This window comes from Pangasianodon hypophthalmus, chromosome 1 (assembly GCF_027358585.1).
Source record: "Pangasianodon hypophthalmus isolate fPanHyp1 chromosome 1, fPanHyp1.pri, whole genome shotgun sequence".
In the NCBI taxonomy this organism is placed as follows: Eukaryota; Metazoa; Chordata; class Actinopteri; order Siluriformes; family Pangasiidae; genus Pangasianodon; species Pangasianodon hypophthalmus.
Window position 1 is genome coordinate 2,821,596 of NC_069710.1, and position 11,213 is coordinate 2,832,808.

General features: G+C 41.5%; 1 protein-coding gene across 1 annotated transcript; it reads left to right on the forward strand.

The window, feature by feature from the left end:
- The first annotated feature begins 1,751 nt into the window (after positions 1–1,751).
- Positions 1,752–7,010, forward strand: gdf6a (growth differentiation factor 6a). Its single transcript, XM_026914117.3, has 2 exons — positions 1,752–2,297; positions 5,455–7,010. Exons 1-2 carry the CDS (start codon positions 1,952–1,954, stop codon positions 6,360–6,362), a joined length of 1,254 nt encoding a protein of 417 aa, XP_026769918.1. The 5' UTR covers positions 1,752–1,951; the 3' UTR covers positions 6,363–7,010.
- Positions 7,011–11,213: the final 4,203 nt, after the last annotated feature.

The following is an 11,213-nucleotide window of genomic DNA, read 5'->3' on the forward strand; positions in this document are numbered from 1 at the left end:
TTAATCACATTTCATCTTCAGGTACTCACAAAAAGGGCTAACACAACACAGAACCATTCTAAGTTTGCTTGTTTTGGTATTCAAGTGTTAAATGACTATGGCTGGAGCATAGATAGGTCTATAAATCGAATAAAATGCTAGTAGATGTTTATCTGTAATGTACTGTGTTACATTTTTATTATTATTATTATTCAGAGCTACGTTTCTGAGAGCTTTTAGTCATGAGAAAAAAAACTAAAGGTAAACACTACCCTCTGGTGGTAGAGTAGCAAAACCTGCCAAAGAACACTTTATGTATATTATTCAAATAGTGTTTTCTGTGCACATAGGAGTCAGTCATTTGCATAGTCTATCTTAAATCAATACTGTGGGTGTTATCTATAATTCTCTATTATATGTCATGCCCGCAGTTTTATTCCTTCTTGAAGATCTACAATGGTGTACAAGGGGAATGGAATGGAAAGGTTATTTCTCTCCAAATCAATCACACAGACATTTAAGCTGTTTAACCTGAAGAGTAGAGGGATTAATGTTTATAATACTAGCAATAACATCAAAATCATCATCATCATCATCGTCAACAACATCAATTTAATTTTAATATTAATATGAACTCATATTTAATTATTATTATTATTATTATTATTATTATTAGTAGTAGTAGTAGTAGTAGTAGTACCACTCCTGGCCCTTTACAGGTATACATACATGTTTAAACAAATCAGCCAAAATTAAAGATGCTGCATTATGAATATTGACTGAAGTTACCCTGAAGTTACCCTGTCACTGAAAACGTCATTATCTGGGTATTTCTCTCTACACATCCGGTTGATCTGTTAGACATTGTGTGTGCATGGCTTTATTTAATCTGAAATTCCCTCATAGGACTGCTGAAGAAGGTTTCTAACTAAGGCTGCATGGTTAAATCTCTAGGTTATTATTATTATTATTATTATTATTATTATTATTATTATTATTATTAGCCCTGGCTCTTTATAGCTATTTCATGACGTGTTATTTCATGGTTCAACAATAGCTTCAGCCAAAAGTAAAGACGCTGCGTTATGTATATTGACTAGTTCACCTGCAAGCTTCTTAAAGTCATTGTGAAAAGTAATTTTGCAGAAGCTTTCGTTTGGCATTTTGGATTTTTTTTTTTTTTTAAATCATGTGGGTAAATAACGGATAGGGGGCAGTGCAGCTCCAGAAAACGCTGCAGTGTAAACCCAAGGACGCTTTCAAGCCTGTGTTCAGCTTCCCATTATTGTGATAGAAGCAGTGTGCAATCCATGTGAGGTATCTTACTGAGAGACTATTTATCATTTTATACGTAAAAATCTTGAGAGTGACAGACATCAACAGACTCAGTATAGCAATAAATAAGGGTATTAAGTATGACAAAATTCTTGCATCTTGCATTTATTTCTCTTTTTTTTTCATGTTTCTATTAAATATGATGACTAAAAAAATGTGTTGTTTGCAGTTTACAGTAGCATTCCCACAAGGAGTGATCTACAGCTCCTTGTTTTTGGATTTGCATGAAACTTTACGCATGGCAACGTCTCTAAGTTCAAGCTGCAGCCAGTGCAGGAGATCAGTGAATATTTTCTGTCGACATGTTAACCCCTGTCAGCTATGTTAGTCCGCTCGTAATCTCGGCCTAACGTCGCCCGGGGGCTGTGCGGCTCCCCCTCCCGCGCGCGCCTTTTCCCCTCTGTCCCAGTGTTGAGATGGACAGAAGTGGGCAGAGGCTTCTCCTGTAATTGTGTGAGCGCGCGGCGGGTGGGCGTGTCCCAGCGGCTCTGGCGGCCTCGACGCTGGTGCGTATACAGAGCGCAAGGCGAGCGCACGTCACTGCTGTTCCCTACTACACCGCCTGTGAGTAAAAGCGAACCCAAACGCCGGCTTCACTGTGGAGAAGGTTTCGGCGCACATTTGGGACACCGCCGCTATGGACGCCTCGCGAACACTAGCGCTATGCGTGCTCTTGGTTTTCCTGTGGAGTTTACCGTGCACCCGGTCGGCCGCGATCGTGCCTTCCTCGGGGCCGAAAAGGAACAGGGGGACCAGGAGCCCACATGATGGCCAAAGGTCACCCAAATTTCTTAAAGAGGTTTTCGCGTCCTCCCCCGGTCTAAGTGGACGGGATGATTTTAAGAACTCGGTTGTGCCACATGATTACATGCTCTCCATATACAGGACTTACTCTGCCGCTGAGAAGCTGGGGCTAAACGCGAGCTTTTTCCGCTCTTCCAAGTCTGCGAATACCATAACAAGTTTTGTAGACAGGGGAAAAGGTTTGTCTAATTATTTTCTGCATTCACATGGAACTCTCGTGCATTAAATATTTTATTTGTGTTGGAATCAGAGAACTGTAGAAGACATTTTTTTTTTACACATTTCCAGGTTGCAAGTACAGAGTTGAGTCCTGTCGCGCGCATCATTTTGCTTAAATTTGGATGTCTTTACAACTGATAATTTTTAGTTTTAAGACAGAAAAAAGCCATGAGGATTGGAAGATAAAACTGATGCAAAACAACAACATGCCAGTGAGCTTAAATTAAAAAGATCATGTTTAGGAACCTCTAATTCCCTCTACAAAGAACTTTTAACTTTAGCATGCTCTTCTTATTCGGGGAACAATTTAGTCCTAATTGTAACTCCGCCTCAGATTTTGGGGCGTATAGGCTACATTTAAATTGGTTTTACATTGACGCCAAAGTAACACACCAATAAAGCCCTAATTGGGGCATTTTCTAAACGAAGGCAATAAATCATTCCCCCGACATTCTCGCGTGCAAGCAGTCAGAACCTGTTTTCATATCATTGCACATTACACTGGAGATTCAGAGGCTGTCTAGAAAAATGCAGTGTTGAATTATCAGTGTTCACATGGATGAGGTCGTAATGCAACCTCAATTAACTTAAATGAACTTGTATGAACACAGCACATGTTTGCTCTGGGGTTTTTGCAGTTTGTCAGGAGAGATCATTTTTTTAGATAGGCCATTAGCCCTAGAAAAGGAGTGCAAAACTATCCAGTGAACTTTATTTTAGGACATTTTAACAGTATATGCTAAATTAATTTCAATTGCTTAAAAGGATAATAATATGAAGCATTTTACGCACGTTGCTTTTGATTGCCCTAATTAGATTACAGTAATTATCTTATTTTGTTAGAGAAATATTTATTCCTACTTATTCATACAAGTATATTTGGGCAAGCAGAGTTTAAATAAATAAACCGTTTTCTGCAAATGAATATTCTGCAAATTAATGGTTAGGCCTATTCACTCCCAGAGGATAACATACGTTATTTAATGTTAGCTGAAAAAGAAAATTCATATTCTTGTGTGATTTTGATTTGATGTGTCACTGGCTGTGACCCACTGATGGACCCTCAGAGCACCGAACCCTCACTGCAGAGTTTTGATTCTGATTTGAGTGAGTGTTGATGACTGACACCTCTGTCTCTGCAGTAATGAAGCAGCTCAGCCAAAGGCACATCACCAGAATAGGGTGAATTTGTAGAATTTTCACGCCAGTGAAAGCTCTTTGGGTTGTTTGTTTTTTTTTTTTTTTGTACACTTTCTCCCTACTTGCATGTTGACTATTTTTGGGCCACCGCAGAAAAGTTTTTCAGAGCTTGCTGATGTGACCACTGAATGAATACTGATTTCTTTTCGGAGACAAGCCAGACGCCATAAATACATATTTTGACAAGGTTTATGTTGCACACTAAAACACGCTGCACTCTGCAAACGGATTTAAAAAAATTATGAACAGAATAACTGCTAGATGGCATATGCATAGCTGTAAGAGTCCTGTGATCTGTACATCCTATTCAATGCACATTTTACACAAGTGAACATTTAATTATGATAAGGCACAAATCTTTATATATACGACAACAATTAAAAAAAAGGATATTTTCCAAAGAAGTGTACGTCGGTATAGTTGCAATATTGGACACAAACAAGCGGATGAAATGTATGAAAATTATTTTTGGCACTTGAAGTAACTCATTAAAACGCAGATGGTCTCTCTCTCTCTCTCTCTCTCTCTCTCTCTCCAAATTATATCTGGACTGAAATGCGCACGGTTGTAAATGGGACAGTAGGGGAATTGTTTGTCTGACGCTCGGTTATCAATTTTAAAAATCTGCTCAAAAGCTGTGCAGGCGCTCCTTGTTCCGAGTTCTAGGTGTATCTGCCTGTGCAACTCTACAAATGGGACTATAATAACTTTTATAGTCAGAATAATCAGGCAACGCATTTTTGCACCGAAAATGTTATCTTTGGCAGAGAGGATGAAATATAAGCATTGAAGTCTTTTGGAGAGGGAGGGGGGCAGGGGGAGGGGGGGCAGGGGGGAGGGGTGGCTGCAGAACTGTTAATTATTTGTTGACTTTGTATTCGATTTATTTCAAGTCTTAAAAGTTAATGCAAGCCATACGCGCATAGCAACAGAGATAAACACACCGTTTTCTTCTGCTTTAATGATGCAACTTGTGCAGAAAGACACACACACACTCACTCACACACACACACACACACACACACACACAGGGCCTGTTATCTTTATTTAAATGGGGAAAATGAGTGGAAATTTAACAAACGCAGGCGTTTCTTTTGTTTAGATTAAGAATAAACTTTAACTTGGACAAGCATGGTCTTTTTATCATTTGACTTTAAAAACAACATTATTACAGTGCATTGTAAGTAAACGCAACATGTATTGGATGTAATGTTGTTGATTTTTACACGTAGGTTAGTCTGAACTGATATTTCATCCGTCAGAACGATCAGATGAATTTCATGGCATTGCTCGTTGTGGCTCTGTAGCTGCGACTAGGCCTCCGACTTCCCTCCGGGGAGAGAAGGCATGAAGTGTGTGCTGCTCGGCTACACTGCCGACTCCACCGGGCCGTTTCTCTCGCTGCCTTGCGCAGTCTCTCCATCAGCGCATTACCCAAGTGTCTCCAGTTAAAGCATACCACGTCAAAGTGGCATTTTGTTTTTATTTCTTAGTTAAACTGCACACATGTAGGGTTTTCCCCCCCGCAAGTGGTCTAACAGGTACAGTTCCCTTTAAACCCTAAAAAAGAGAACAGAAGAATTTGTCAGTAAATATTGCTCGATAATGTTCCGTGTTTATTGGGAAAGGCGCATAAATGGTTTTAATGTGCACCGATAATAATCAGCTGATGAACTCCAGTTTCCAGTAGTGCTACCGCGACACACAGTAGTGATATTAGCTTTACAAATACACAGGAAGCACTGCGAAATATATAACGAGGTCTATAGTCTAGATTAATAATAATAATAATAATAATAATAATGATAATAATAATATTCTCTTTTTTATTGCATTCGTCTTTTTACGAAAAAAATCGTTCTTTTTTCGTAACTGACTGCAATTTCTTTTCTTTTCCTTTCTTTTTTTATCTTGCAGATGAACTCTCGCATTCCCCTTTGAGAAGACAGAAATATGTGTTTGATGTCTCCTCTCTCTCGGACAAAGAGGAGCTGGTGGGAGCGGAACTGAGGATCCTCCGTAAACCCCCAGAGGACGCGCTGTCCTCTCCGTCGGGCCTCTACAACATCGAGCTGGTGTCCTGCGGCTCGGCCCCGGCCTCGGCCAGCTCTCTGGACTCCAGCAGCTCCGTGGGTCTGCGCGACGCCCGAAACCCGGCCTGGGAGGTTCTGGACGTGTGGGATATGTTTAAAAGCAGACTCTCCACGGCTCACGGGAGTCAGCTGTGTATGGAGCTGAAGGCCACCGTGGGTCAGTCCGATGCTGAAATGGACTTGAGGTCACTGGGCTTTGAGAGGCGCGGTCGCGCGCAGCGAGAGAAGGCCATCCTGGTGGTGTATGCCCGCTCCCGAAAGAGGGAGAACCTTTTCAACGAGATGCGGGAAAAAATCAAGTCGGCTCGAGGATCTCGCGGCTCCGAGCAGGACACGGGGCTGCACTTTAAAGCGCGTCGGAGACGGAGAACTGCGCTCAGCAACCGGCACGGCAAGAGACACGGCAAAAAGTCGAAGTCGAGGTGTAGCCGCAAGGCGCTACACGTGAACTTCAAGGAGCTCGGCTGGGACGACTGGATAATCGCGCCCCTGGACTATGAAGCGTACCACTGTGAGGGCATGTGCGATTTCCCTCTCAGGTCGCACCTTGAGCCCACAAACCACGCCATCATCCAAACTCTCATGAACTCCATGGACCCGAACAGCACGCCGCCCAGCTGCTGCGTGCCCACCAAGCTAAGCCCCATCAGTATACTGTACATAGACTCCGGCAATAACGTCGTTTACAAACAGTACGAGGACATGGTTGTGGAGCAGTGCGGCTGCAGGTAGCAATGCACGACGGGAATTTACGCTTAACACACTTGAAGTAGAGGCCACCCGAACTCGAATCCGTGTCCAGAATAAAGTTAAAGCTCGTGCAAGACGAAAAGACGTGTTAGGGCCACATAGGGATTCATGGTCATTTCTTGCCATAGCCTGTAGTCTGATCATGCTTATGTTCTTATCCATGAACTCTAAACTAGCATCACTATGGCACCGACCACTTTTCTAGATTTTTTTTTTATAATGGGTCAGAACCCCCATTTTAATTAGATCAACATATTATAGCTTGCACAGTGCCTAAGCAGTTTGCCATTAGCCACATATCGAAACGCGTAAAAAAAGAGCTTAAAGTAGGATTTTCTTGTCTCTCAGGCAAGTAGCCTAAGGTAACAAAAGCCAGGTTTTGTGCATAACCGTCTGGACAGGATTCACTGGGGATTTTGTTACACCATTATCTATGCGGACTGAAAGGAATGGGGTGTTGGGCACCTGTTCAAACGCAGCCAGTAAAGTGATGTGTCTGAGCTCACTGTGTTTCACTACGGTCCGGTGCGCGGTCACGTGGTGCCTTTGCCTGCGTCCTGCTTTAGAGCACGGTCTGCGCATGCGTTATTATTACACAGATTTAAAAAAAAAAATTTTTATTATTATTAGCTCATGGGGACACGGTGTCTGCTAAAAAAGTCCACAAAACAAGCCGCTCATGTTGGACACAAGGGTGGACCAGCAAAAAGACTTCTCTGAGAGAGACAGAGAGAGAGACAGAGAGAGAGAGAGAGAGAAGGAAAGGATATCAGCGCTCGCGTATTCCCGAAATGCACTTGACAGGAGCGGACTGTCCGGAGCCTTTTCCCTGCGCCTGACCCACTGATGAGGGAAAAGAGACTCGAGTGAGATTTTATTTAAATGCACATTAGCTTCGAATGCACTGTTCTTCCTTATCTGAGCTGTAAATATGTGTACAGTTAAAACCTAAAAGGCGCACGGAGTGGAGAAATGCCCAGCCACGCTTCTTTGTAAATGTACATTTTAAATGCACTCAAATTGTAATAATTTCTATTCTATAATTATTTTTTATTATTTGTGATGTACAGAGTTTCATGATAATCTCGTATTTCTTACAGTGATACAAATTAATAATTTAAAAAAGTGTATTCAGTACTTGCTGAGGGTGGAAATACCAATATCGATGTCTACCTCATTATGGCATAGAGTTGAAGTTTTGAGGTGCATTCAATTAGAGTGTAAAGGTTTTTCTTTTTCAGTTATATACAATATATCAATGGATAATAATCCACACTATTACTGTACTAATAAAACGGAAAATGAGTTATCTGTGTGTCACTAGTGGCTGATGAAAACGCACCAGGGGAAAAAAAAAAAATATATATATATATATATATATATATATATATATATATATATATATATATAGAAGGTGACCACTTATTTAACTTTTACTTATTTTGGTGACTAGTAAAGATCTGTCTATTTCACCTTAAATTGCGTACATTGTCCAGGTTAAATTAGTATATTTTTCACATAATGGTGTATAAAACTCAACCACTTTGTCTATTATTTTATACTGAATTTTGTGATATACCTGATATACAGTGATGGCAATTTTTTCTCCACTTTGATTTCTGATTTTAAATGTGTTTTCAAAATTTTAATGGCTATGTAATCTCTACCAAACATTGCAATCTTTAATTCTCAATACAATATCCAGTAATCAATCCAGGCAGATCAGACGAATAAATCTTTTTTTATTATTATTATTTTTTTAAATCCATCCTGCACCTTGTGCAGTGACCTCACAGCATATGGCCATGTGAGAGAAATCCAGCAGCTGTCAGCACTATGAGGCAGCATGTACAATCAACAGGCTGTTTCTCAATGAATTAACCATCCACAGGTCAAGTTTTCTGAACACTGTAATGTTTCCCAATCTTCAGATGAAAAGATTTAAAAGCAGGGATTGCTTCCATATAGGTGGCTGGCCTTGGCCTGGAAGCAATTAGAAAATTGCTTTGAAATGGCATATGTTGTCCACACACCAGTACAGTATCATGTCACCCTAAACATGTTGAGACAGTGAAGAAAAAAGATGCTAAACTCAGCTTTCAGACTGCTTCAGAAAATCACAACTGCAACAGAAATTCCTTCAGAATAAGGCTGGTGATGGCATCACGAGTGTTAAATGGGATCTGCCCAAGACTCATCACCAATAAATCCATACAAGTCAGAATAAATAACTAATTAATGCTCAGTTCACAAACGCTGTAAAAATAAAGCCCAGGCTTGGATTCAAGCAACTTGAAATTACATTACACGTATAGGATAACTGGAACTTTGTTACTCAGTGCATCGCAGATTTTTGGTGTCCTTTCTGCTCTTTATCAGAGGAGCAGAGAAACAGTGTACCAAACTGTTCATTTAAAGATGCATATGTTCTCCAACAAACTTGTGTTTACATTTCTGTTTCCAAATAGAAAAAAAGCATGACTGTAATACTAGCATTTCATTGTCTTTACTCCAGTTTTGATTAAGATATAATGAATAGTGTCTGTGTTTGCTGAAGCGTGCACTGAGACAGGAATGTTGGATATCTCAAGAGTGTTTAGGAAAATGGACAGCAGAGTTTATCATTTTCAGTTTCTCCGTGCATTCTGGTGTTCTGTGCATTTATGAGGAGATGGCACATCCCTAGTCTCCCTCTGGCTGGGAATGCATCTTAAGACATTGCTGTTTATTTAAATGTTGTGTCTTGAAAAGTTACAACCAGATGCCTGGCAGACGGACAGATCATTTTCAGTTCAGATTCAGACAATGTCTTTGACATAACCCATCTGTGTGGTGGGCTATCAGGCTAGATGGCGGTTTGAACTCTGTGGAGCTGATGCTTCAGTCCTAAGTAAAACTCTTAACACTCACGGTCAGGCTTGGAGGATAGAATCTCTGAAGTATTCAACAAATTTTAGCACATATACACACAGTTTATTCTTACATGAACCTTCTGTTTCAGCAGGGACAGTAGTGTTCAGGGAAATGCACTTGGCAGCTGCTCATTAGAGAAAAACACAGGATGGAGCAGTACAGGGATAACAAAAGGCAAAAGAGATATTCCTCTAATGGGGCATCTGCTGGCCTTCTCCTTTCTCCACAGATGCAAGCAGGAGGCTCCTGGCCCTTGCCCCAAGCCAGCCTAGGCTTTATTGAGAGGATAAATCTGCTGGGCTTTAGCTTACCTGTTAATCATATTACTCCATGCACTCTGGAGGCCTTTCTGAAAGCACAGACAGTTTCTTTTACCTCGTTATCACTGTCATGAGCCTTTAAATCCGACTGAGGCTTGACGGGAAAATTCAGACATTTTTTGCTGACGTCTGAGAAAAGGAAAATACTTATTAGGGATTGTTGTGATAATGACTAAGTGCCTGTTTAAACTGTGAATGCTTTGGCTATGCCTCACACCTGTCCAGTGAGATACTTTGTTTATCTGGACATCTTTTTAAGGGTTGGTCAAATTTGTTCTCTGGAAGCAGCGTTCAGTTTAGCACTTAAGGACAATGGCTTGAGATTCGTTACTGTTGTTAAGTGGTGTCTTGTCTGAGGGTAAGTTAAAGTGTGCGCTAAGAGCAGGGTAAATTTGCACAGTGGCTCGGACAATGGTGCTGTTTAGGGACAGGGCAGGGACGTGACCTCTCCATCTGCTCCTACAACTGAACGGTCACTTTCAATACAACTTCACCATCCTTCAGCATTTTCTTCCACTCTGAGAGTATGACGGGCACCTCCAGGACTGCTGTATTTCAAAAACAAGCTTGTGCCAGAAGGAACAATGGTACATTTGGAGTTGTCTTGTAAAATGATCTACTGAGAAAAACAAACATGGGGCTGGAGCTGGGAGCTAGTGAGAAACAGACCCTCCAAGAGCGCAGGAGTGGGGTGGGCTGAGGTCCTGATTGCAGGTGTTGATTGGTGGCTTGTCTTGACAGACACCTATAGGGCTCTGTAAAGGCACAGCTTTCACTTAAAAATGGTGCCTGGGGTGTCTCAAAAGGTCACAGCCCCATAGGCTTGCACCATCCATTAGTCATGAAGCACTACAGCTTACCTGTCTTGCTTTTCAGCTGAGCGCAATACGATTAACCTCAATTATGCTTGATTACAAGGTGTGGAGAATGCACGGCTGAGGCTACAGCCTCCAAAAAAAGATCAGACATTAATTATGCACTCTCAGATCAGATGAACTGGGCTGGCGTTAAGTTAGCGGCTGCTCCCAGGGCATAGGGGTCATGTTTGTGCTGAGGTGACACTGTTTTTACGAAGAGTTGTGTCAGGTTTTCCAGTGTGTGACTGTCTATGTTTGCAGTTTTACAACTCCGCAGTAATGTGGTGCTGGGTAGCAATGGTACACACACGGGGAGATGTACAAAAGAGGGGCATGTGGGCTTTGGCGCAGGCCCAGCCCTCCTCACCGTAATTACCCCATTACGCCTTAGTGGCGGATGGAGCTGTTACAGATGTTTTATGACGGGGGCTGGGGGGTGGCTTTTCATTTTGTCTCCCTGATGAGGGACAGATTTATGGTGTAACTCAATGATTCCATTCAAGAGAGCATTTCCACACACACACATTCACGCCCTTCCCCCCACACAGCGAAACACACATATAAACAACAAACAGATGAGTTTAACCGGATGTGTTTTTGTAGGCTTCTGTCTGGGAGCCAGTCATATTGCATAGATTTATGGGAAAAGTAGTGAGTAATACACTGCTCGTCATTATAAATAGGTTTTCTAATGGCATTGTGAAACATATCAATATCTGGGAATAACAGATGTTGCGGTTGTT